Source organism: Meriones unguiculatus, chromosome 9 (genome assembly GCF_030254825.1).
Source record: "Meriones unguiculatus strain TT.TT164.6M chromosome 9, Bangor_MerUng_6.1, whole genome shotgun sequence".
NCBI classification, from domain to species: Eukaryota; Metazoa; Chordata; class Mammalia; order Rodentia; family Muridae; genus Meriones; species Meriones unguiculatus.
Genome location: NC_083357.1, coordinates 92,615,628 through 92,642,437, shown reverse-complemented (window position 1 = coordinate 92,642,437; position 26,810 = coordinate 92,615,628). Strand labels below are relative to the sequence as shown.

Below are 26,810 nucleotides of genomic sequence, written 5' to 3'. Positions count from 1 at the left end.
TTGAAAATATGTCAAGATGTTCTAGTGATTATAGATAAGAATTTCAGTACATAAAAATAAAGAGGGATGGAGCTGTAGCTCAGTAGTGGAATGGATACATGAGACATTGTTATATATATATATGTACACACATATATATGTACATATTCATATAGGTATATCATTATGATATTATGAGGAGAGTGGGAAACAGCATGTTCAAGATAGAGGTTAGTTCAAGAGTGTATAAACTGTTATTATCGTACTGTAATTCTATGATGAGCTGAATGGGAGGCCCACAGGGGCTCATATTATTGTTTTAGACCTTTATAAAGTATTTTGTCATCATTTTAATGGCTGAGGTCTACTGTCTATAGACAGTATAATTTTAGAAGAGTTATATACAATATATAGTAGAAGATTTATAGATAGATAGATAGATAGATAGATATAATACAATTCAGTTTTCTGACAGAAATTACATACATGCATGTGTATGTGTAATGATTATTAAACATCCAAGAGAAAAATGTCTTTCAGGATGTAATCCAATTTTTTTTTCCATAATTTAATTTTTCTCATTAGTTACATTTTGTTAATTCTCTATCCCAGCTGTATCCCTCATTCCCTCCCCAATCCTACCCTCCCTCCCTCATCTCCTCCCTGCCCCTTTCCAAGTCCACTAATAGGGGAGGACCTCCTCCCCTTTCATTGTAATCCAAATTTTTATAAATAGTGGATTCTTCTGGGAGGTGAGATTGCGATATAAGAATGAGTTCACTTATTTATATGTTGGGGGGGTCCTCATGGCCCTAAGATCCTGAAATAATGACTCAGACTCAAAATATATTTACAAGTACATAGGCCATACAGCTAGGCTCCTTCGCTGATTAGCTCATAACTTATTCTAATCTAAATTCTGCCACATGACTGGTTACCGCTGCTCAGGTGTCCTCTTTCATGTCTTTCTGGGTGAATCTCCTGTGTCTGGCTCTATCCGAGAATCCTTTGTGTCATATTTAAATATATGTTTTGGGAGGTTTCTACCATGACCATGTTCTGTCCATTACACTATCAAAGGTCTCAAAAGTGTTCCTTGGAGTTATCTCAAAAACTGTTAGAGGACGTGGAGGCTAGAAAGGCAAACTTGGAATCTGTATTTTACTACTGTACTCCACATACGATAGATTTTCTGCTGTAAAGAAAGAATGTGTATGACAGTCTAGTATTTGACTACTTTGTACTGCTAATACAGTTTCTTTGATCACATATCATAATTTGCCCTATTCAATAAACATAAACAGGTCTTGCATTATTTTTAAGGTATTAACTATACCAAGAGATAGAAGTCCAGGTTTTTATAAGTTAAGATGTTACACTGTGCAGTAACCCTTGTGCAATAACACACTGTGCAAGACTCCTAATGAGAAGACCCCTAAGTTAGAGTAGAGACATTTGTTAGTATTTGCATCTCCATGAACAGAATTAGGTCAAAGAATACAGAAAAACAAACCAACTCACACACTCCAAACACAGATTTGAGTGAGCTTTCAGAAAGGAATGTGGATAGCAAAATGATCTTATTGTTGATTGAAAAGACATTTTAATTCATATTTATGGAGTAGGTTATATAGTCATTTTGTTATATAACCATTTCTTCCTTCTATATCATGGTGGTTCAGATCTCTATTTTAGGTTTTGTCTCTCCGTGATATAGAAAAAATGGACAAGAGGCATGAGATAAAGATATTTTCTTATCTCTTATTAGTGGAAAAATGCCCAGTTGCCTTTGTTTTTGGTGTAGAGGGGACACATTTTCTGTAGTCTTTAGGAGAAATAACCTCAAAGAAACATTGTACTTTTATGATGTACAGCTGCTAAGGTAGAAATTCAGTTTTCTTGATCACCTCATATCTTACTTCACTTTTGATACTGATCAATATCCCTTCATAATATTTCTTAGTTATTTTGTTACTTATTTTTTTAAACAAGATTTTTTTTTTATTTTCCCAAGTATTTTCTTGTTATGTACAGCTTTGAAATTTCCCAGGAATTCAAATAAAACCTTTTATATGGTCCATAAATCTGACATTAGCCCTTGGATGTATTTTGTTACTTATAATACTTAGCTTTCAAACTGAAGAGTGAGGCTGGGATTTTTTCCTATTAATTAATTAATTTATTTTAATTTTCACTGCAATTGCAGCTTCCCCTCTCTCCTCTTCTCTCAGTCCTTTCATCTCCCTTTCCCTCCCCTTATTGCTCCCACCCTTTCTCCTCAGTAAAGGAAGGGCTTCCCATGGATATCATCATGCCTTGATATATCAACTTTCAGCAGGACAAGCCACATCTCCTGCTACGGCTAGACAATGCATCCCAGTTAGGAAAAAGGGATACAAAGAGAGTCAACAGGATCAGAGATAGAACCTGTTCCAGTTGAAAAGGGGTGCACATGAAAACCAAGCTGTACATCTGTTGCATATGTGTAGGGGTCTTAGGTCCGTCCCATTCATGGTGATGGTTGGTGTTTCAGTTTGTGAGCCTCTGTTGGTCCAGGTTAGTTGATTCTGTAGATTTTCTTGTGATGTCCGTGACTTCTCTTACTCCTTCCATCCTTCAACCCCTTCTTCCACAACATTCCCTGAGCTCCACCTAATGTTTGGCTGTGTGTGTATGCATCTGTTTCCATCACTGGTTGTTGAAAGCCACTCAGAGAACAGTTATGCTAGGATCATGCCATGTGTGTCTTTCTGGGTCAGGGTTATCTCACTTAGGATTATATTTTCTAGTTGCATCCAATTGCCTGCAAAGTTCATGATGTCCTTATTTTTAATAGCTGAGTAGTATTCCAATGTGTGGAGGTAACACAACTTCTATACACATTATTTGGTTGGGGAACATCTAAGTTGTTTCAAGTTTCTGGTCATTACAAATAAAGCTGCTATGAACATAGTTGTGCAAGTATCCTTTGGAATGGTGGAATATCTACTGGGTATATGCCTAGGAGTCTTACAGCTGGATTTTATGGTAGATCTAGTCAGAATTTTCTTAGAAATGGCTAATTAATTTCCAAAGTGGTTATACATGTTTGCATTCTCACCAGCAATGTAGGAGTATTCCCTTTGCTCTACATCATAGCAAGCATGTGTTGTCCCTTGAGTTTTTGATCCTAGCCATTCTGATGGGTATAAGATGGAATCTCAGAGTAATTTTGATTTGTATTTCACTGATGACTAAGGATGCTGAACTTTTCTTTAAGTGTTTCTCAGCCACTATAGATATTTATGTTGAGAATTCTGGTTAGCCCAGTACCCCATGTTTTAATTTGGTTATTTTTTGTTGTCAAATTTCTTGAGTCATTTTCTTTTAATTTTTAATTTATTTTTTATAAGTTACAGTTTATTCACTTTGTATACCAGCAGTATACCCCTCCCTCATCCCTTCTCAATCCCAACATCACTCTCTTATCTCCTCCCATACCCCTCCCAAAATCCTCTGATAGGAGCAGTCCTCCTTTCCTTCCTTCTGATCCAAGCCTATCAGCTCTCATCAGGACTGGCTGCATTGTCTGGATCTGTGGCCTGGTAAGGCTGGTTCCCCATCAAGGGGAGGTGATCAAAGAACTAGGCACTGAGTTCATGTCAAAGACAGTCCCTGTTCCCCTTACTAGGAGACCAATTTGAGACTGAGCCACAATGGGCAACATTTGTGCAAGGAGTTTAGTTTATCTCCATGCATGGTCCTTGGTTGGAGTATAAGTCTCCAAGTATAAGTCTCAAAAAAGACCCCTGTGCCCTGATTTTTTTGGTATTGTTGCTCTCCTTGTGGAAATCATGTCCCCTTGAGGTCTTTCTATCTCTTCCTACAATCACAGGATTGCTTTCATTCTGTCCAAAGTTTGTCTATGAATCTCAGCTTCTGCTTTGATACCCAGCTGGGTAGAGTCTTTCAGAGGCCATCTGTGGTAAGCACCTATCCTGTTGCTTGTTTTCTTTCTCTTCTGATGTCCATTCCATTTGCCTGTCTGAGTGAGGTTTGATCATTTTACCTAGGGTCCTTCTTGCTTAGCTTCTTTAGGTGTACAGATTTTAGTATATTTATCCTATATTTTATGTCTAATATCCACTTATAAGTGGGTGTCTTTCTGCTTATGGGATACCACACTCAGGATGATCTTTCCTAGCTTCTACCATTTGCCTGAAAATTCATCATTTCTTAGTTTTTAATTGCTGAGGAGTATTCTTTTGTGTAAATGTACCACAATTTCTGAATCCATTCCTCAGCTGAGGGACAGCTGGGTTATTTCCAAAATCTGGATATTATAAATAAAACTGCTACGAACATGGTTGAGCAAACATCCTTGATGTATACTTGAACACATTTTGGATATATGACTAGGAGTTCAATAGCAGGACCTTGAGATATAAAAACTGCATGGTACTAGCATAGAAATATAATAGTGGATTACTGGAATCAAATAGAAAATCCAGAAATAATCCCACATACATATGAATATTGATTTTTCACAATGAAACCAAAACGATACAATGGGAAAAAAAAAGACAGCATCTTCAACAAATGGTGTTGGTCTAACTGGATGTCCATATGTAGAAAAATGCACACATATTTATCACCTTGCACAAAACTACAGTCAAGGTACATCAAAGACCTCATGATAAAACCAGACACACTAAACCTGTCAGAAGAAAAAGTGGATAAAAGCCTTGAACTCATTGGTGTAGGAGACACCTTTCTAAACATAACACCAACAGCACAGGCGCTAAGATCAACAATAAATAATTGGAACCTCATAAAACTGAAAAGCTTTGGAAAGCAAAGGAAATGGTCTTCAGAACAAAATGATATCCTACATATTGGGAAAGGATCTTAAACAACCCTGTGTCTGACAGAGGACTAATATCTAGTATGTGTAAAGAACTAAAGAAGTTAAAAAGCAACAAAGTTAAATTAGCTAAAAATTGGGGTAGAGAGCTAAACAGAGAATTCTCTGTAGTGGCACATAGAATGGCAGAGAAACACTTAAAGAAGTGCTCAATGTCATTAGCCATCAGGGAGATGCAAATCATAACGACCTTGAGATTTCACCTTACATCCATCAGAGTGGCTAAGAACAAAAGCCTGGGTTGGCTACCCAGAGGCTATTTAAGCTGTGGGCTGGCTTTCCCCGGGTCCGAGGATTGTTCAATGTTCCTGAATAAACTGCATTGAAAAAAAAAAAAAAAAGAACAAAAACTCAAGTAGTAACACATACTGGAGAGTTTCTGGAGAAAGGGGAATGAACTCTCCTCCATTGCTGGTGGGAATGTAAACTTGTACAACCACTTTGGAAATCAATCTGGCACTTTCTCAGATAATTAGGAACAGTGTTTCTCAAGATTTAGCTATACCACTCCTAGGCATATATCCAAAAGATGCTCACATACACAAAAAGGATATTTGTTAAACCATGTTTGTAGCAGCTTTATTCATAATAGCCAGAACCTGGAAACAACCCAGATGTCCCTAAATGGAGGAACAGCTACAGAAATTGTGGTACATTTTCACAATAGACTACTACTCAGCAATTAAAAACAAGGAAGTCATGAAATTTGCAACCAAATGCTGGGACCTAGAAAATATCATCTTGAGTGAGGTATCCCAGAAGCAGAAAGACTCACACAGAATATACTCATGTACAAGTGGATACTAGACTTATAAGATAAGATAAACATACTAAAATCTGTACACCTGAGAAAGCTAAACAAAAAGGAGGACCCAGGGTAAGATGATCAATCCTTACTTAGAAAGACAATTGGATGGACATTGGAAGTAGGAGAAAACAAGAAACAGGACAGGAACCTACCATAAAGGTCTTCTGAAAGACTCTAGCTAGCAGTATATCAAAGCAGATGCTGAGAATCATAACCAAACTTTGGGCAGAGTGCAGGGAATCATATGAAAAAAGGGAGAGTTGGTAAGACCTGAAGAGGACAGGAGCTCCACAAGGATCAAATATATCTGGGCACAGGGGTCTTATCTGAGACTGATTCTCCAACCAAAGACCATGCATGGATATAGCTTAGAACCCCTGCTCAGACATAGCCCAGGGCAGCTCAGTATCTAAATGGGTACCTTAGAAAGGGGAACAAAGGCTGTCTCTTACATGAACTCTGTGGCTAGCTCTTTGACCACCCCACCACTGTGGGAGGAACCACCTAGCTAGGCCACAGAGGAGGACATTGCAGCCAGTCCTGGTGAGAACTGATAAGCTAGGTTCAGATCGAAAGGGAGGAGGACTCCCCTATCAGTGGACTTAGAGAGGGCAGGGAGGAGTGAGGGAGGGAAATGGGATTGGGAGGGAATAAGGGTGGGGTCTACAGCTGGGATATAAAGTAAATAAAATGTAACATAAAAATAAAAATTAAAAAGTGTAATCCATGGCAGTTTAGTGTCTAAGTGGGTTACGTAGTAATGGGAAGAGGGACTGCCTCCGACACAATCTGATAGGCCTGCTCTTTGATCACCTTCCCCTGAGGTGAGAGCAGTCTTACCAGGCCACAGAAGATTACAAAGCAGGCACTCCGGTTGTGATCTAACAGACTAAGATCAAAAGGAAGGAGAGGAAGACCTCTCCTATCAGTGGACTTGGGGAGGGGGCATGCATGAAGAAGGGGAAGGAAGGGAAAAAAAAGAAAAAAAATAAAATAAATAATTATCTGCTTTGAGGACAGAATGCAGGTAAAATGGCCAGTCTGCAGCAGAGTTTTTAACATTTTAATTGAAACCTTTCTTAAAAATATCAAAAGCAAAGCAAAACAAAAACAAACAAACAAACAAAAAAAACAAAAATTAACAACAACAACAAAAAAAAATAAAGTGACAATACATTCTGGAGAGGATGTGAATAAAGGGGACCCCTCCTCCATTGCTGGTGGGAATGTAAATTTATACAACCACTTTGGAAATATATCTGGTACTTTCTCAGAGGTTCCATTTATTAATTGCTTATCTTATTGCTTGAGCTGTTGGTGCTCTGTTCAGGAAGCTGTTTCCTCTGCCAATGAGATGAAGGCTATTTTTCATTCTTTCTTCTATTAGAGTTAGTTTGTCTGGGTTTATGCTGAAATCTTTATTCACTTGGACTTGAGTTTTTGCCAGGTGATAAATATGGATCTGTTTATATTCTCTTACATTCAGACATCCAGTTAGACCAGCCACATCTGTAGAAAACTGTATCTTCCTATAGTATTGTATTTGCGTCTTTGTCAAAAATCAAGTTTCTGTAGTTATGTAAGCTTATTTCTGGTTCTTCAATTCTATTCCAATGATAAATCTGTCTGTTTTTATGCCAATACCATGTGGGATTTTTTTTTATTATTATTACTGTGTAGCACAACTGAATCAGGGATGATGAGACTTTTGTAAGTTCTTTTCTTGTATAAGATTTTTTCATTAAATTTTTATTTTTTTTATATTTATTAAAGTTTATTTACTTTGTACCCCAGCTGTAGCTCCCTCCCTCATTCCCTCCCAATCCCACCCTCACTCCCTCATCTCCTCCCACCCCTTTTGTAATTCCACTGATAGGGGAGATATTCCTCCCCTTCCATCTGACCCTAGCTTATCATGTCTCAACAAGAGTGGCTGCAATGTCCTCCTCTGTGACCTAGCAAAGCTGCTCCTCCCTTAAGGTGGGGAAGGAGGTCAAAGAGCCAGCCACTGAGTTCATGTCAGAGACAGTCCCTGTTCCCCTTACTAGGGTACCCACTTGAATACTGAGCTGCCATGGGCTACGTCTGAGCAGAGGTTCTAGGTTATATCCGTGCATGTTCCCTGGTTGGAGAATCAGTCTCAGAAAAGACCCCTGTGCCCAAATCATGAAATTTTCAGAAAAATGGTGGAATTTAGAAAAGATCATACTGAGTGAGGTATCCCAGAAGCAGAAAGATACACACAGTATACACTCACTTATAAGTGGATACTAGATCTATAAGATAGATAAACATACTAAAATCTGTACACCTAAAGAAGATAAACAAGAAAGAGGATCCATGGTAAGATGGTCAGTCCTCACTTAGAAAGACAAATTGGATGGACATTGGAAGTAGGAAAAAAACAAGAAACAAGACAGGACCCTACCTCAGAGGGCCTCTGAAAGACTCTATCTAGCAGTGTATCAAAGCATATGCTGAGATTCATAACCAAACTTTGAGAACAGTGCAGGGAATCCTATGAAAGAAGGGGGAGTTAGTAAGACCTGGAGAGGAAAGGATCCCCACAGGGAAGTTGACAATTGTTAATCCTACTGATCCATGAGCACAGGAGATCTTTCCATCTTCCGATATTTTCTTCACTTATAGTCTTCATATTCTTGAAGTTTTTGTCATCCAGATCTTTCACTTGCTTTGTTAGAGATACACCAAGATATATTTTTTTATCATTTATGGTTATTGTTAAGGGTGTTGTCTTCCTAATTTCTTTCTCAAGACATTTAGTATTTGCATACAGGATCACTAAAGGGTTTTTATAATAGCTTGGTAGTCTGTACAAACAAAAAAGGTGCTTGGGCTATATTTGCAGGCTCGGTTCCCAAAGCTCTACCCATCATATTCATCTTCTCTTATACATGTACATTAAGTTGGAGGATGTTGATTAACAACTACCAAGGGAGGTCTGAAGGTGTCATGTTTTGAGAATCTAGTGAGGTGTTAACTGTTTAAAATTGTCTGAATATTTGACATGAGAAACTAAAAAAATAAATGACTTATTTATTTACATATATACATTCATACACACTTACTTACTTGCTTATTTACCTACTTATTATTATGAAAGAATCTCATGAAACCAATCCTAGCCTTATACTATGTTTCTGAAGTTGGCCCTAATTTCTTGATCATCCTGGCTTCACCAACCAAATATGGGACTTCGGATAACCACTACAACTTCTGCTTTTTGAAATAAATCGTGACAAATGACAACAACAAGGGAAACAAAGTGAATGAATGCCTTTTTACATACTGGAGTGAGTAAGTGATGGTATGTTAAATAACATGACAGAAGGAAGAGTGGGTAATTTATCAACCTCTATGCACATAAGGAAAGAAATTAATTATAATTAGAAGGCATCACACTGTAAAAACTTAAAGTCCTTAAAAGGAAATCTTGATGATGCCACACACATTTAAAACCATGTTGGCTTCATTATAGATTTAACAAAGAAGTTTAGAGCAGACAAAGGGAGATTAATTGGGAGAAAAACACATGCTAGATGAAAATAAATAGGAATAAAACTTAAGCCAAACTTGATGGCTACTGGGACCTAAAAAATAGTTTTTCTCCAGCAATGGGGATCTTGAAAGGTTACCTATGTTTCAATAGATGGAGAACAGAGAAGAGAGAGGTGTATTTGATAAAAATACACTAAACTCATTAATATTTTTCAAACAACACAAGATAATTCAAATTGTTAACTTAAATAGTTCTGTTTTAATCAGTGCAAGTAATTTTCTTAATTTCATTTATTTAATTCTTTATTTCCTTTCTTAAATTAAAATTTATTTTTATATTAATTACACCTATTCACTTTGTATCCCAGCTGTAGCCCCCTCCCTCTTTCCCTCCTAACCCCACCTTCCCTCCTTTATCTCCTCCTATGCTTCTAGGTCGACTGATGGGGAGGTCCTCCTCCCTTCCATGTGACCCTAGCTTATCAGGTCTCATTAGGACAGGCTTCATTGACCTCCTCTGTGGCCTGGCAAGGCTGTTCCTCCATTTATGGGAGATGGTCAAAGAGCTAGCCACTGAGTTCAGGTCAGAGATAGTCCCTGTTCCACTTACTAGGGTACCCACTTGGAAACTGGCCTGCCATGGGCTACATTTGAGCAGGGGTTCTAGGTTATCTCCATGCATGAATACGTGGTCCTTAGTTGGAGTATCAGTCTCAGAAAAGACCCCTGTGCCAAGATATTTTGGTTCTGTTGCTATGCTTGTGGAACTCCTCTCCTCTCCAGGTCGTATTATCTCCTCCTTCTTTCCTAAGATTACCTGCAAGCTGCCCAAAGTTTACTTATGAGTCTCATTATCTGTTTTTATACAATGCTTGGTAGAGTCTTTCAGAGGCCCTCTGTGGTAAGCTCCTGTCCTATTTCCTGTTTTCTACTGCTTCCAATGTCTTTCCTGTTGGCTTTTTAAAGCATCCAAAATGCTATTGTAGATTTTTGAGTGAGAAGATCTAGAAAGAACCTTCCAAATCTTACTTATACATCATCCAGGGGTATCCCATTGGTTAGGGACTGCCCTTTTAAACAATGAAACTAATTCAAAGCCAAGTCTTCCTATGTGCTATGCAGCTGAAAATATTTATGACTTGAATAAAATCAAGAATAAACTGTATTAATGAATAATAAAAAATTAAAAACTCTAACAGAAACAAATTATACCAAATGGATTGGCATGGGAGGAGGTAATTATAAGAGAAAGTGGTGAGTAGAGCTCAGATGATTTTGTGACTTCTGTGGTTTCTCAGCTGTCTTTCTTCCTTTTCTAATAAACAACAAAGCTACCTTGTTTCTTATTTCTCTTTGTAACTGTATTGCCATTTTCTGATTTGTGTATGTGTATTTGAGCCTTTGAAAGTGTGAAAAGTTATTCTCTTCATATTTGCTAAATCTTACATAGCAGTCCGTTTGAAACTTGAACATTTAATCACTGAATATATTCTGCCTGCATAACAAAGATGTGCGTTATAATCCTCCAGTTATTACAAGATCTCTGCTGTCTCAGATACATTTACACTTCAATTACAATTACAATGCTTTCTTCTTAACAGCTCCTTATTTCTGAAGGATGAGTCTCAAGGATTATGTTATAATGAGAACAAAGGTTATTGATTGCCTTTCACATTTTCTATCTGAGATGCTTTGCCAGCCACATAGGAGTGAAGGAGAATTTATGCCAAGATTTTTTTTCTCTCTCCACAGGAAAACATAATGGAAGTAATCAGAAACCAAGAGTTTTTACTCCTTCCAGCTGAAGAGCTCCATAAACTACTGGCCAGTGACGATGTAAACGTCCCCGATGAAGAGACCATCTTCCATGCATTAATGATGTGGGTCAAGTATGACATGCAGCGGAGATGCGGTGACCTGAGTATGCTCCTTGCCTTCATAAGATTGCCACTGCTTCCACCACAGGTAATTTTGTGTACTTCTACTTCAATAAGTGTGGTATACTAAAAATTACTGCATCATAAGAAAACACAATTCAAATTAATATTCAGAATTTTGGGAGTTTAATAAGGTGCTGTATTCAAATTAAGTAAGAGGGCATAAAGGTTATAAGTGAAGGATCATGGATCTAAATATCATCTTGGCTGCATATAGATTCAGGCTTGCTTTTATCAATATGATAAACTTTTATTTGGGGCTGGTTTTACAATCAAAAAGTGTTAATGTATTACATGCACAAAAAGTCTTTGAAAATCAATTAGATAACAAATGTACTCCCATTAGTGTGTCTATAATTTATTTTTTTGTTTATCAGTTATTTGTACATAACAGCTTTCAAACTTAAGCCTTGTTCAGCAAGAGGGAGATCATACCTGGTACTAGAAACCTAGCCAACTCCAGGCTAGTGAAGTCACAGACCTTGAAAGAGAACTTACAGCCACTACTTTACTGAGCCAGCATAACCCCTAACTACATTCTAAACATCTGTTGTCATCCTCTCTTTAAATTTGATCTATAATAAAATAATATGATAATTCCTTAGATAATATATATATACATGTATACATACATATATATATATTCTTTACATTTAAGATCAATTGAATGGCAGTTCAGAATTAACAATGGAATCCAGCATAGAACCTTTTTTCACTAGAGATAAGGAAAAAAAAAACTAAATCACTATATATATTTTTTTATGAGGCCAGAGGACAAAGTGAAAAAGAGAATAATAAGATTTTCTGATAGTTGACATAACCTTGATATAAATTCCAATTCAAAAATCTTTTCCAACTAAAATCGTATCAGAAATAACAAAATATTTAATTAACCATTTATCTTACTAGAACATCATTTTTTATACTCAGTACTTTAAAAACACCAAGCCATGGAAATTAAAATATCACTAACCTATGAGTTTCATTTTGTGAAGAAAAAAAAAAAAAAACAAACATTAGTTTTATATGATCTACCTGTGATCTATTATCACAGCTTTGTAACAGTAAAAAATTGATCTATATACAACATTTTAAACTTAAGGTGTATAATTTCTGTTATTATTGTGAAGAGCAAATTCAAAGTGAATTAATACAATGAAATCATATGTGAAAATGTATGTGTAAATGTACACTTGAAGGATAACAAATTTTTTATCATTCATTCATCACATTTCTTTACATACAATCCACCACAATATATATGTATGTATATATATATGTATATATGTAGATATACACATACATATATATATATATCAAGAAGAGTTTAAGGTAAGTAGTTAATAAAGCAGGGAAATAAGGAACTATGAACTGGTAGCAGTATGTAAAAATTTATGGTTGACTTAAGATTGGGAATTTTTAAATATTCGTATGAGAAAATTGCAAAACAGTTGAAAATAATAACTGTCTTTCATTTTGCTATGGAGAGTAATTAGGAACTAAAATCAGGGTTACTGAATTTTATGGATGTTTTCTCTGAATCAATTATAAGAGCTTGCTTTGACACAAAGTTTTTTTAAAGAAAATGAGACCTGTATTTATGTAAGCAGACAATGAATACATTGTGATTCCCAGTACTAGATTTTTCCAATCATTTTCTCTTCCCTTTGATACTAGGTATGTTCAAAGACTGCATCCTCAGTAATGGCAGTAAAAGCAAATAATGACATTAGCCAATGAAGAATGATACGCTGATTTTCTTTTTCTTAAATTTACCCACTAATACTCACATGTTTTCTCTTTTAATTTTTATTCTTTTTTTTTTTACAATGTATTCACTTTGTATCCATGTTGTAGCCCCCTCTGACTTCTCCTCCCCATCCCAAATATCCTCCCTTTCTCCCATCATCTTCCTTCACCTAGTCCACTGACAAGGAAGCCCCTCCTCCCCTGCTACCTGACCCTAGTCTATCAGGTCTCATCAGGACTGCCTGGATTCTCTTTTCCTGTGGCCTATTAGGGCTGCTTTCCCAGGAGAAGGTGATCAAAAAGCAGGCAAACAAGATTCATCTCAGAGACAGACTACTCCTTCTCCCCTTACTAGAAGACCCACATGGAGACTGAGCTGCTATGAGCTCTAGTTGAGCAGGGAATCTAGGTCCTCTCCATGCATGGTACTTGGTTGATGCTTCAGTCTCTGCAGGACCCCCTGCACTAGATTTTTACCTCTGTTGGTCTCCTTAAAGAGCTCCTGTCCCTGCTGGGTCTTTTTTAATTTCCTCTTCTTCCATGGGACTTCCTGTGCTCTTCCCAAAGTTTGGCTATGAGTCTCAGCATCTACTTTGATCCCCTGATGGGAGGAATCTTTCAGAGGACATCTGTTGTAGGCTCCTGTCCTTTCTACCACTTCTGCTGTCTATTCTGTTTGCCTTTCTCAATGAGAATTAAGCATCTCTCCCTAGGGTTGTTTATCTTCTTTAGGTCTGTAGATTGTCATATGTTTATCCTATATTATATTGCTAATATCTGCTTCTAAGTGAGTATGTACTATGTGTGTCTTTCTGGTTCTAGGTTACCTCACTCAGGATGATTTTTCTAGTTCCATCTATTTGCCTGAAATTTTCACAATTTCCTTGTCTTTTTAATAGCTGCGTAGTATTCCATTGTGTAAATTTACCAAAATTTCTGTATCCATTCCTCAGTTGAGGGGCATCTGGGCTGTTCCCAGGTTCTGGCAGATAAAGCTGCTATAAACATAGGAGAGTATATGTTCTTGTTGTGTATTTGAGCATCTTTTGTATATATGCCCAGGAGTGGTATAGCTAGGTTCTGAGGTAGTACCATTCTGAATTTTCTGAAAAGGTGCCAGACTGATTTAGAAAGTGGTTGTACAAGTTTACATTCCCATTTTCTCTGCTGGTTGAAATGTCAGGGTTTTATTCAAATTTTGTCAACAATTTGCTGGACACTTCAGCTCTTTCCTATAATGCCAGGACTAGGACTTGGAAAGTTGAAACAGAAAAATTTTAAGTTCAGTGTTAGAGGCAACTATTTAATCTTCAAGCTTTCCCTGTTTATACTGGGATATTCTTTACTGGAGAAAAGGAGGGAAGTACTATAAAAGGCTGTGAATGTGCCTTCTCATGTCTTCTTCCCCAGCCTTCTAGCTTACTCTTATGACGTCAGAAATACATAAAGATTTCTTTCAATATATCTTAATTAAATTGACGCATTGAATAATAAATTATTCTCCTATCAGGTTGTTTGTTCTCTACTACACATTACGCATAGGTTTACATTCATCTAGTTTGTATGTGAATATATGTGTATCGGTTCATATTCACCCATATATGAAAACACAAATGTAGAGGTAAAAGTTAAATTGAGATAGAGACAAATAAAAGAAAAATTTACTAATGAAATTACCATTAATTTAGCATTACTTAGTAGTTTGAAGCTAGTGTTTTACACATTTCTCCTCATATTTTTCCTAAAACCTTGCAATGATAATTGTTTTGTCCAGTTTATCTCAATCATCTACCATTACATATTTGAAATTCAACATATCTTAAATTCTTAAGGTAGTAACACAAAATAGAAATGAATGAATAATTGATTAAATAACTACTTTAGTTTATTAAACAGTTCTTTAGGTACATGTGAAATATGCTCTGAAATATTTAACTTAGGGGCTAAAATCATGTACAGGCCAGCACAACAAACTGTTACAAACTCATGCGTTCAGTCTTTCTTAATAGTTTAAAGAAAAGACCACATGTTCTTAGGAATTTTTGTAAACCCATGAAGACTACAAAAATCATTATCTTTTGCTTTATATTGATTAAAGTCTTATTTTTGCTTATCATCATCAACTCTTATCATCTGTCTCTAACTCAACTCTCATTTTTGTTCTCCTAAGCTGTAGATACAGACACAAACACACACACACACACACAGACACTAATAAAAGCAATTACAGATATTTCACAAATAAAAAGTGATAAAAGACTGATTAATAACAACAATAGTTTAGTTATGCCATAAACACTATTCTATTTTTATAAGGCAATTGCCATCTTAAGGTGGCAATAAAATAAATATTTCCTTGTATTCTACACGATCATGCTTTTATATCACTTAGTGTATTGGGTGCTTCTGTGTTTAGTTTTTATGCACATAAAAGAAAATCCATTCTGATTTTTTCTATTAATTATGAATCAACCCATATCATTATAAAATGTTATTTTAATGTGGCATGAAGAATAAAATGAGAATGACTTTTAAATGAGAGCAATAATAGACCAAATGGCTTTGGAAGAGTAGAAAAGACAGAAAATCTCAGAAACAAAAATGGCTCTTTTATGAGGATTTGAAATGCAACAGTTTATATTGAAATAAATTCAACTTTTGACTCCACACTAAAAAAGACCATAAGATATGGCAAAATGAAAGAAACAGATAAATGAGTTTTCTTCCAAGAATGCATCTATTATTTTTAAGAAATCAAGAGTTACATGTTACTCTTTTCACAATTTTCTTAAGTACACTAAAGTATAAAATTTAACAAAAATATAAAAATAGGAAATTTAAGGCATTTTGCTGACTATATGAATATGTATGAAACAAAGGATAGACCCAGCACAATTATTTTTGTTTTTATATTATTCAATTTTCTACAATAATATGAGTGATCAAATGTCAGTTTGAAATTAAAAAGTATAGTTTCATATTTTGTAACAAATTTTCCACTGATTTTTATTTGGTGTCATAAAACACAACTTTATACTATGCACATAAATACTCATTTACATTGTGTACATTTAAATATTAAAACATGTCAAGAAGCATAGGGCCGCAGCACTGGACTGCTTATCATGCTCAGGGTCTTTAGTTTGACTCACAATACCATGCAAACGTTAGAACATACACATAGATGCTCTTTTTTTAAAATTTTGTTAGTACTTTCTAATGTGGCTGTTCAGTGAGTTTCAAGGGCCAAGAGAGATGGCTTGGTGGTAAAAAACCGTTACTCCTCCTTCAGAGAACCCAGTTTCAGTTCACAGCATCCAGAGTAGTTGCCTTACAACTACAGGTCCAGGGAATCTGACACCCTTCCTGGCCTCCAAGAGCACCCATGTGTAGATATTGTACATAAATTCAAACAATGACACACACACATATATACACAAATATATGGGAAAGGATATATATATATCTATATCTATCTATCTATATATATATATATATATGGAAAAAGGAGAGAGAAGTATTCTTTCCATATTCCACTTATCCTAGCCACCATATTGAAATGACAAAAGGCCAAGGTGACATTTGTAAATTGTCAGTATAAAGGAAGATATAAAAATATACATATGTATGTGTTGAAATATATGTTGATATATATGTGTGTGTGTGTGTATCAACATTTAATGAAGGAAAAGATTACATGGATTTGAAGGAGAGCAAGGGGTGGTAGTAGAATATCTCATTATGAGTCATTCCAGGAGGTAATAACATCCTAGTTTGTTGTAACTTACAAAGCACACAGATTTATCAACCCTTTTTCTAATATCTAAGGCTGTTTCTTGAATAGGAAATTTACCTCCTCATTTTGTGCAAATCCCAAAGTCCATTTCTAGAAGCACTATATATAAATTTTAAAAACTGGGTAAGTGAAAAAAAATGCATTATTTTTTCCAGAGTGATAAATCAGCAAAACAAAGTTCAGTCTAAGAAAAGCAAATTAACTTAAAACTTAAATTGTATAATAAGCACTTTTGTACATATTAAAATATTATAGATAATGCCAAGAGGCGATACAATGCAAGACCAATTACTTTTCTCAATTAAACATTAAAGGGAAATTAATATTTAATCATATATATTGTGCATAGTATTTTTAAATTAAAAAAGGATACAATAATTATTTTAGAAAGTCAAGAAAAATGGCAAAGCATTTCTAACGAAACAAAAGCCATAACAATCCTTAGACCTTTTAATTAGGATTCTATAAAGATTATTTTTTCTTAAAAAAAGTGTATGTGTATGTGTTTGTAATTTAATATGTCCATATTTGTCAGTATAAGCATGCATGCATGTGTGTGACATACATAGGTTGATTCTGTATTTACCAAAATTCTCCACATTTTTCTCCTAATTTACTATTTTCTAAAAAGTTAGGTGCTCAGCAACTGTCCACTTGCTAGCCAGTGATATAAGGACCTTATATCTGTGCCTCTGCCTTCTGTAGAATTATAGATGTATAATTTCTCATTTTCACATGGGTGCTGGATATCAAAATGAAGTCTTCATAAATGTGCTGCAGGCACGTTGCTGACTCAAGCATTTTTGTAGCCTACAAAATTAGCAAAAATAAATGAATAGAAATGCCTCTAAATTTGGCAGACTTGGCTTTATTTATTACATAACAAATGAAACACAAGCACAGGCATATATGAAAATATAAATTTCAACAGGGAAGGTTTACATAAATGATAATTACTGGTAACTAACTTTGAAATGAGGGAGGATTTAAATCTGAAAAGATAACACTTCAGAACATCAAAGTACCACTGTACCAACATGGAAAACTGTTGCTCGACTCGGATATCCAAAGGTTCATATCCAGATCTCTCCTGGAAACCAGAATAGTTATTGTCCCATATGAGACACTGGCCACAGAATATAAGGAGCAGGTGACAGAAAACCAAAGAAGTGACAGGGACTTTGAGAGAAAGTACCTGTAAGTCAGGTAGCAAAATCTTCAAGGTGGTTCCTGTACTCTGAACTGACAGAGCTTACCATAGCTTCTCTTGGGAAAAGTCCAAGGACAATGCATGGAGATAACCTAGACCCACTGCTCAGATGTAGCCCATGGCAGTTCAGTATCCAAGTAGTTGCCCTAGTAATGGGAGCAGGAGCTGTCTCTGACATGAACTCAGTGGCTGGATCTCTGAGCACCTCCCCCTGGAGTAGTGAAGTTGTACTAGGCCACAAAGGAAGACAACACAGCCAGTCCTGATGAGACTTGATAGTCTAGGGTAAGAAGAAAGGGTAGAAGGACCTCCCTTATCAATAGACTTGGGAGGGGCATGGAGTAGAAAAGGGAGGGAGGGTGGGAATGAGAGTGGAGGCGGGTAGGAATGGGAGTAGATGACGGAGGGGGCTACATCTGGGATTCAAAATGAATAAACTGTAATAATCAAAAGAAATTTTAAAAAATTACAAAAAAGAATAAAAAGAATGGCTTTTAAACAGATTTGATTAATTTACTTTATTAGTCATTCAGCCAGTGTTTTAAGAGCTTAGCCTGGAAAATATTATATAGCCAACCTGGTCTAAAGCCCATTAAATTTCTTCCTTAAAATATTCCTACCATTACCAATACTTATTATAGTAATAATTCTCAGTAAAAGTGACACAAAATGTTCCAGTATATGTCAAACATAACAACTGTCAAAAGAATTAAGAATATAGAGCATTATTATATTTAAGTGGAATATTCTTACATGATGTCAAATTGAAAGATGTTACTTCAATAATAATCAAAATGTAGACTATGAAGAACTTTGTGATAATATTTAAGAATTTGATAAATGTTTTTAAATAAAAATAAGCAAGAAAAATGAGTGGTATGCATGGGTTGTAAATAATCTATTAAAAGGAGAGATAGAAAGACATGGAGAAGACAGGAGCCCCCAAAGGAGATCAACAGAACCAAAAAACCTGGGCGCAGGGGTCTTTTCTGAGACTGATGAATCAACCAAGGACCATGAATGGATATAACCTAGAACCACTGGAGAGATGTAGCCCATGGCAGCCCAGTATCCAAGTGGGTTCCCTAGTAATGGGAACAGGGACTGTCTCTGACATGAACTCAGTGGCTGGCTCTTTGATCACCTCCCCTTTAAGGGGTTGGGGGGAGCAGCCTTACCAGGCCATGAGGAAGATAATGCAGTCAGCCCTGATGAGACCTGATAGGCGAGGGTCAGATGGAAGGGGAGGAGGACCTCACTATCAGTGGACTTGGGGAGGGGGATGAGAGGAGAAGAGGGAAGGAGTGGAAAGAGACAAGGGAGGAGGCTACAGCTTGGATACAAAGAGAATAAATTGTTACCAATTAAAAAACAATTAAAAATTAAAAAATATCTAGTGGAGATTATTTGGTGGAGAGGAAAGGAGACAGGAAGAAGAAATAGGGGAATAGAGAGGACAATGGTGGATAAAAAGCGTAAGAGAAAATTAAAATGCCTATGCAGATGGAAATGTCAAATGAAAGCAAGTGTCTTATTCGCAACATAAAAACAGTAAGAAAACTTATTGGAATTAATATTCAATACAGGAAATACATAATTACATATTCTAATGAATGTGAATTTATTGTTTCCTGTGTAGACATCAATTTTGTGCTGCAACCCTCCTGAAACTCTGAAGCACACCTCCTCTCCATGTGATCAACTGTAACTTAATGACAGTAACTCAAGATTTGATATTATCAAATGACAGTTGAAATCTCAAGAGTGAAATGAAAGCTGACTAAATCTTATAACTTCAAGTTAATAACTCATTGAAATAGCTGAAAAAGAATAAAGGATACTCAGTTTTAAATGACATCTTAAAATCCACACAAAATCCAAACAGATTAAAATAATTGTAAAAGGCACTCATTTGAATTAATTTCATTATATTTGGCACATTTTGAAGTATACATGTAATGTTGATATTCAGATTAGGAAAGATGGTGTAAACCTCAAATGGTCAATCTACATATTAAATAAGAAACAAGATTATATTAACTTAAATCTACTTTTGATGGATTAAGTTGAACAGTTTTTCCCAAAAGTTAAATAATTTATAATTACTTACAGACATTTTTTAAAGTTATGATTACATAATTGTTATTCACTAAGTGCTTACCAGTGATTATATCTACCTCCTAAATAAATACAGAGGCATCATTTTCTTTATTATAGGCACAGGCTGAAAAAACTTTATTGAATAATCAATTACAATTAATATCAATATGTATGTTTTAAACCATCAACTACACTTTTAAATGTCTAAAGTTGTTCTCCTGTATTAATATTTTAGTATATATGTTGTTTCTTTTGTGATTTATGTAACAGTGAAATACTCTAATATACGCAAGATGAATAAACAAACAAACAAAAACAAAAACAAAAAAACAGCCAGTTGAGTAAAAAGGAGGCCCAGAGAGTGGCAAAGAATATTTGTTAGTTATACAGCTGAAAGAACAATAATATCCAAATTTACAAATTATTAGGAAGAAGGAATCATGAAAATAATTGCACTGAAAATGTACTTATAAGTCTGGTTTTTGCTTATATATGTCATAACTGCCATAGTCATTGTGACTTCATATAGGCCACTTCCCTACTGTATCCAGAGGTACTATATCTTTGTATTCATACACTAACTCTAGCTTTTAAACTTTTTCTTCCTCTTTCTTCTTCTCCACCTCCTGCACAATGACACCTAAACCTTGAGAGGAGAAAGTGTGATGCAGATGCCCAACTGAGGGCTAATCATTCTCTATTACCTTAGTCTTTGCATAGTTGTCAGTCTCTGTTTTAACCAACATCTACCTCAAAGGCGGTGGATGACTACATCACTGATGAACACATGAATTAGACCTGCACAAGCTCCTACCAGTTATGAATAGAGGAGATGAGCACAAATTTACATCACTATCCAAGTAACTACTTGGAACTGATGCTGAAAGGAAGAGAAGAGAGAGACAGAGACAGAGAGACAGAGAATCCTACCTGAGCAAGGCCAAAATGGGAAGATTGTGTGAGTAATAAGAAAGAAATAGTTCCATCTTTCTCAAACTTATGCCTTCTACTTAGATTTGTCATTCACTAGACAAAGCTAAACATTGTTAGCATGGGAACTAGATTTTCTTTTTCAGAATTTTCCACCACCAAAGTCAAGGAAAAGGACAGGAACTAATGAAGACTGATGGGGGAGAGAAAAAAATAATAATTATTGGACACCCAATGAAGGAAAATTGGAAACAATTATACCATTTAAAATACAACTAAAGAGTCTACCTAGTGAAAGATAAGCTTAAAATAATTGATCCACAGATTCTTAATACTCTTCAAAGTTACAGTTACAGCTCTTATGGAGTCATGGTGTTGATAAGTTAGGGAAAATCTGTAATCAACAGTTTTCTGAATTCATGAAGAGGAAGGAAACTTGTTTGTATTTTACGAAAAAGAGAATGGATAAGGAGAAGTGGAGGTGAACATACATAGATGACCATTAAATTGGTAGACAGAAAGGCAGCTAAATAGAATCATGAAGAGTTAACAAGAAACATGTCTTAAGAAAACAATGTTAACAAACAATATATTTTAAATAGATATCATTATATGCAATTCTACTTGGTTTCATTCCCGTGGACTATTTTTTGTTCCTGAGATATAATTTATACTACCATCTATCTATCTATCTATCTATCTATCTATCTATCTATCTATCTATCTATCTATCTACCTAACTATCTAACATCTATCTTCCTATCTATGGAAAACATCTGAAGCAAAATTCCCAAATGTAAGTTTTTCTTCATGAAGTAACACCCACATAGATATTGTTTATCATAGCAAACATAACTCTGTTGAGAGTTACATCGATTGAAATTATGGCTACATTATTTAGCTTATATCTTAATTTGTTCAGTTAGTAAAATATTACAATTTACACTGGAAAATTAAATGCTGATTAATGTTTATGGATAATGACAGTGTCTCTAGATTGGTAAAATTGTAATAGAATTTCATCTCATCCTTTAATTAAATATATATCTTTTGTTTTGTTTTTTGCTGTTGTTTGTTTGCATATTTATTTATTTATTATTTTTAAAATATTTTTATTTTTAAATAATTTTATACATTCACTTATATCCCAGCTGTAGCCTTCTCCCTCTTTCCCTTCCAATTCTCCCCTCCCTCCCTCCCCCATCTCCTCCCTGCCCCCTTCCGAGTTCACTGAGAGGGGGTGTCCTCCTCTCCTTCCATCTGGCCCTTGCTTATCAGGTATCTTCAGGATGGTTGCAATGTCCTTATCTGTGGCCTAGCAAGGCTGCTCCTCCCTAGGGGGGTCAGGGAATCTCAATGAGTCAGACATTAAGTTCATGTAAGAAACAATTCCTGTCCCCCTTACTGGGGAACCCACTTGGAAACTGAGCTATGGGCTATGGGCTATGGGCTATGTCTGAGCAGGGGTTGTAGGTTATATCCACTCATGGTACTTGGTTGGATAAACAGTCTCAAAGAAGACCCCTGTGCCCAGATATATTTAGATCTTGTGGGGCTTCCTGTCCTCTCTAGGTTACAGTAATTCCTCCTTCCTTCATATGATTCCTTACCCTCTGCCGAAGGCTTGGTTATGGGTCTTAGCATCTGCTTTGATAGACTGCTAGGTAGAGTCTTTCAGTTGCCTTCTGTGGTAGGCTACTCTCCTGTTACTTGTTTTCTCCTACTTCCAATGTCCATCCCCGTGGTCTTTCTAGATGAGGTTTGATGATCTTACCCCTAGATCTCTTTCTCGTTTATCTTTTTTAGGTTTACATATTTAAGTATGTTTATCCTATCTTATAGGTCTAGTACCCACTTATAAGTGAGTATATACCATGTGTCTATTTCTGCTCCTGGGATATCTCACTCAGAATGATTTTTTTTTCTAGATCCCACCATTTGCCTGGAAAATTCATGATTTCCTTGTTTTTAATTGCTGAGTAATATTCCATTGTGTAAAAGTACCACAATTTCTTTATGCATTCCTTCATTGATGGACATCTGGGTTGTTTCCAGGTTCTGGCTATTACGTATAAAGCTGATACAAACATGGTTGAGCAAATGTCCTGTTGTGTATTTGAACATCTTTTGGATATATGCCTAGGAGTAGTATTATTTATGTATTTTAACATATTCACTGACTTTACATTCCAGTAGGAACTTCTCCTCCCTCCCTTCCTCCTAGTCCCTCTAGCTCCCTTCTCCTCCTCTCTCTCTTCTTTTCAGAGAAGGGGAGATCTCCCATGGGTTTTCACCTGCCTTGACATGTCAAGTAGGACTGGATATATCTTCTTTTATTGAGGGTAAACAAGGCATCCCCGTTATTGGGAAGAGATCACAGAGCAGGCAAGAGAGTCAGAGACAGGCCCTGACCTGATGACCTAATGTTAGAGGTCTCATATGAGGACCAAGCTGTATATCTGTTAGAATATGTCTGTGTGTGGAATGGGGTGGGAGCTAGACTACTCAATGGATGCTCTCTGGTTTGTGGGTTAGTCTCTGTGAGCCCCTTTGAGTTCAGAGTTTGTTTTTAATGTCATTTTGATTAAATATTTATTTGTGTGCTTGTTTTTAAGACAGTTTCTCTGTGTAACCTTGGCTGTCTAAACTTGCTTTGTAGACAAGGCTGGCTTCAAACTCACAGAGATTGACTGCCTCTGCCTCCTCAAGTGCATGGGTTACAGTTGCTTATATTCTTAACTGTCAGCATTAATTGCTCTAACTTCAATTATTGTAAATAGAAAAGTAATTTTATTTTTTAAATTGAAAGTATCTTTCCTGTAGGCTATAAGTCATAATCTGGCTAAATATTTAATTTTTTAAATTTTTTTATGTTTTTTTAATATTGTGTGTTTGTGCACATGTGTATAAATATGCACATTAGTGCAGTTGTTCCTGGAAGCGAGAAGAAGACACTGAATTCCCTGTCTTGAGGGCACCTGACTGAGAGAACAAGAACAGAATACCATCTTGTTTTTCAGGCACCATTTTAAATGGACCTGTCATTTAGGTGATCCAAGTTCTCCCAGCAGGAACTAAAAAGCCCACAGAAGGAAACTGGCAAGTGAAAAATCACAGGAGGAACTCGGCAAGAATAATAAGGCCCTGCACCTGGAGGCAACCAGTGAAATAAAAGTACACACATAGTTCTGGGCCTCGCCCAGGTCAAGATGTGCCTTTTTAGTAGCCTGTTTCCCCCTTATGGTTTGGCCAAGTGGCCTGAACCAATCAGCTTAAAGGTCAATCTACCTCTACCCACTCCCCTCTTACCAAGTTCTGTAATGCCAAGGCTTGGAATTCCCCGATTGCTGTTTTGCCCAAAACTCTGCCCTTCTTAGACTCTGGGCTGCTCTTTCTGAATTTGCTGAGTCAGGAACGATTGATGACCCAAGCTCAAGTTTGAATAAAGACCTTTGTGTGTTTATATCAGACTCAGGTTCCTGGTGACCTTTTGGGGGTCTCGTGATCTAGGCATAACGTTGACAAGAGTAGTAATGACTGAACCATGGTCCCCTAAAAGAGTGGTAAGTGTTCTTAACAACTGAATCATCTGCTCAGCCTACCATTTTTAATATCTATAAAAATTATATATGCTGTGGCTAACAGCTACTCCTTTAATATAATGGATGTACAATGTCTTCAGTAGGCTTGTTACTTTCTTTGCAATGGGTAATAAATCTCAATCATTTTCCTTTCTTGGAGTTTTTACTGAAAAAGTAAGTTTGTATGTATCAAAATGATAAATGGAGGTTAATGGTTTTGCCCTCAAATAATTTTTGCTGATCCCATTGGTAACAGATTACCTTGAATATCTTTTGATGATCTGCATTCATTAGTTCAATGACTATCCTCATCACACCTTCTACAAATCCTGGAAGGCTGAGCTCTTCTAGAGAAGTATTTGGGGATGCCTTGCCTATAATCCCTTTTCAAATGACCTGATGTCCTACAGTCAAACTTTATTATCTAAGATTGCTGGGAATTGCTTGTACAATTACATAGTTATTGTCAGAAGTAGTTCTAATCCATTTATCCATAGGTGTTTACCAAGTTTTCAAAGGTCTACGAACACTTTTACACTGTGCGTTTGCATTTTTTAAAGCTAAAGTTTCAATTACTACCAGTTTCACATCTGGATCTGATATTGCCTTGTTTGTGGAAGATGATAATTTATTTTTTAAAAAAAGCAGTAGGAGTCTCTCTGGGGCTTGGCATCATCTTTGTGAATATATATACACTCTATGTTGCTGTTTCACCTTACCCCAGACTCTTAAAGCTACTACTGTACATTGTATTATAATGTATTGTATCTGCTTATTTATTTTTCTCTATCAAAATTAAAGCTTCTTTTTATTAAATTTAATTTTATTTATATATTTATGTATTACAATTTACTCATTTGTAGCCCCATTTGTAGCCCCCTCCCTCGTCTCCTCGTCTCCTCCCAGTCTCACCAACCCTCCCTCTTTTCTCCCTATGCCTTTTCCTTAAACTCTCCTATAGATTGCTTTGGAAAAAATTATTGAAAATCTGTTTCTCTGCTGAAACAGAACTTGAGTTTACTGTGTACACCTCAAGAAGCTAAAGAAGACTCATTGACAAACTTTGGTCAGAGTACAGGGAATCTTGTGAAAGAAGGAAGAGACAGAAAGACCTGGAGGGGACAGGAGTTCCACAAGAAGAGCAACAGACTGTGAAAGCAGATACTGAGCCTGGTGGCCAACTGACAGGCAGAGTGAATGGAATTTTATGTAAGAAGTGGGAAATAGTAAGAGCTGGAGAGGACAGGGTCTCCACAAGGAGAGCAACAGAACAAGAAAATTTGAACACAGGGAACTTCCCAGAGACTCATACTCCAACCAAGGACTATTCATGGAGATAACCTAGAACCCTGACAATGCAGCCACTTCTGATGAGAACTGATAGACTAAGATCAGAAAGAAGGAGAGGAGGACCTCCCCTATCAGTGGACTTGGGGAGGAGCATGCATGCAGAAAGGGAGGGGGAGGGTGGGACCGGGAGGGGAGGAGGGAGGGGCGTATGGGGGGATAGAAAATGAATAAAGTGTAATTAATAAAAGTTAAAAAAAAAGGAACAGAAAAAAAATCTGGACATAGGGGTCTTTTCTCTGACTGATACTATAGCAAAGCATCTTGCCTGGAGATAAGCTAGAACCCCTGCACAGATGTAGCCCATGGCAGCTTAGTCTCCAGGCGGTTTCCTAATAATGTGAACAGGGATTGTCTCTGACATGAACTCAGTGGCTGGCTCTTTGATCACCCCTTCTTGAGAGGGGAACAGCTTTACTAGACCACAGAGGAAGACAATCAGCTAGTCCTGATGAGACCTGTTTCATTGGGGTCAGGGGAGGAAGACCTTCCCTATCAGTGGACTTGGGGAGAGGCATGGGAGGAGATGAGGGAGAAAATGTGGGATTAGGAGGGGATGAAGGGGCATATAGCTGGGATGCAATGTGAATAAAGTACAATTAATAAAAAATAAGTAAGTCTCAGCATCTGTTTTGATACACTGCTAGGTAGAATCTTTCACAGGCTGTCTGTGGTAGGCTCCTGTCCTGTTCCCTGTTTTCTCCCTCTTCTGATATCCACCCCATTTGCCTTTCTGAATGAGGATTGATCATCTTACCCAGGATCCTCCTTCTTGCTTAGTTTCTTTAGATGTACAGATTTTAGTATGTTTATCTTATATTATATGCCTAAAATCCACTTATAAGTGAGTATATACCATTTGTGTCTTTCTGCTTCTGTGATACCTCACTCAGGATGATCCTTTCTAGTTCCCACCATTTGCCTGCAAATTTCATGGTTTTCTTGTTTTTA

General features: G+C 36.4%; 1 protein-coding gene across 2 annotated transcripts in view; it reads left to right on the top strand.

Moving 5' to 3' along the window:
• Klhl1 (kelch like family member 1) overlaps positions 1–26,810 on the top strand; it is a 416,934-nt gene that overhangs the window by 251,507 nt on the left and 138,617 nt on the right. For both annotated transcript variants that reach the window (XM_060391518.1, XM_060391519.1), the window contains exon 5: positions 10,962–11,174. In XM_060391518.1, the coding sequence (XP_060247501.1) occupies positions 10,962–11,174 (213 nt within the window). The remainder of the gene's footprint in view (positions 1–10,961; positions 11,175–26,810) is intronic.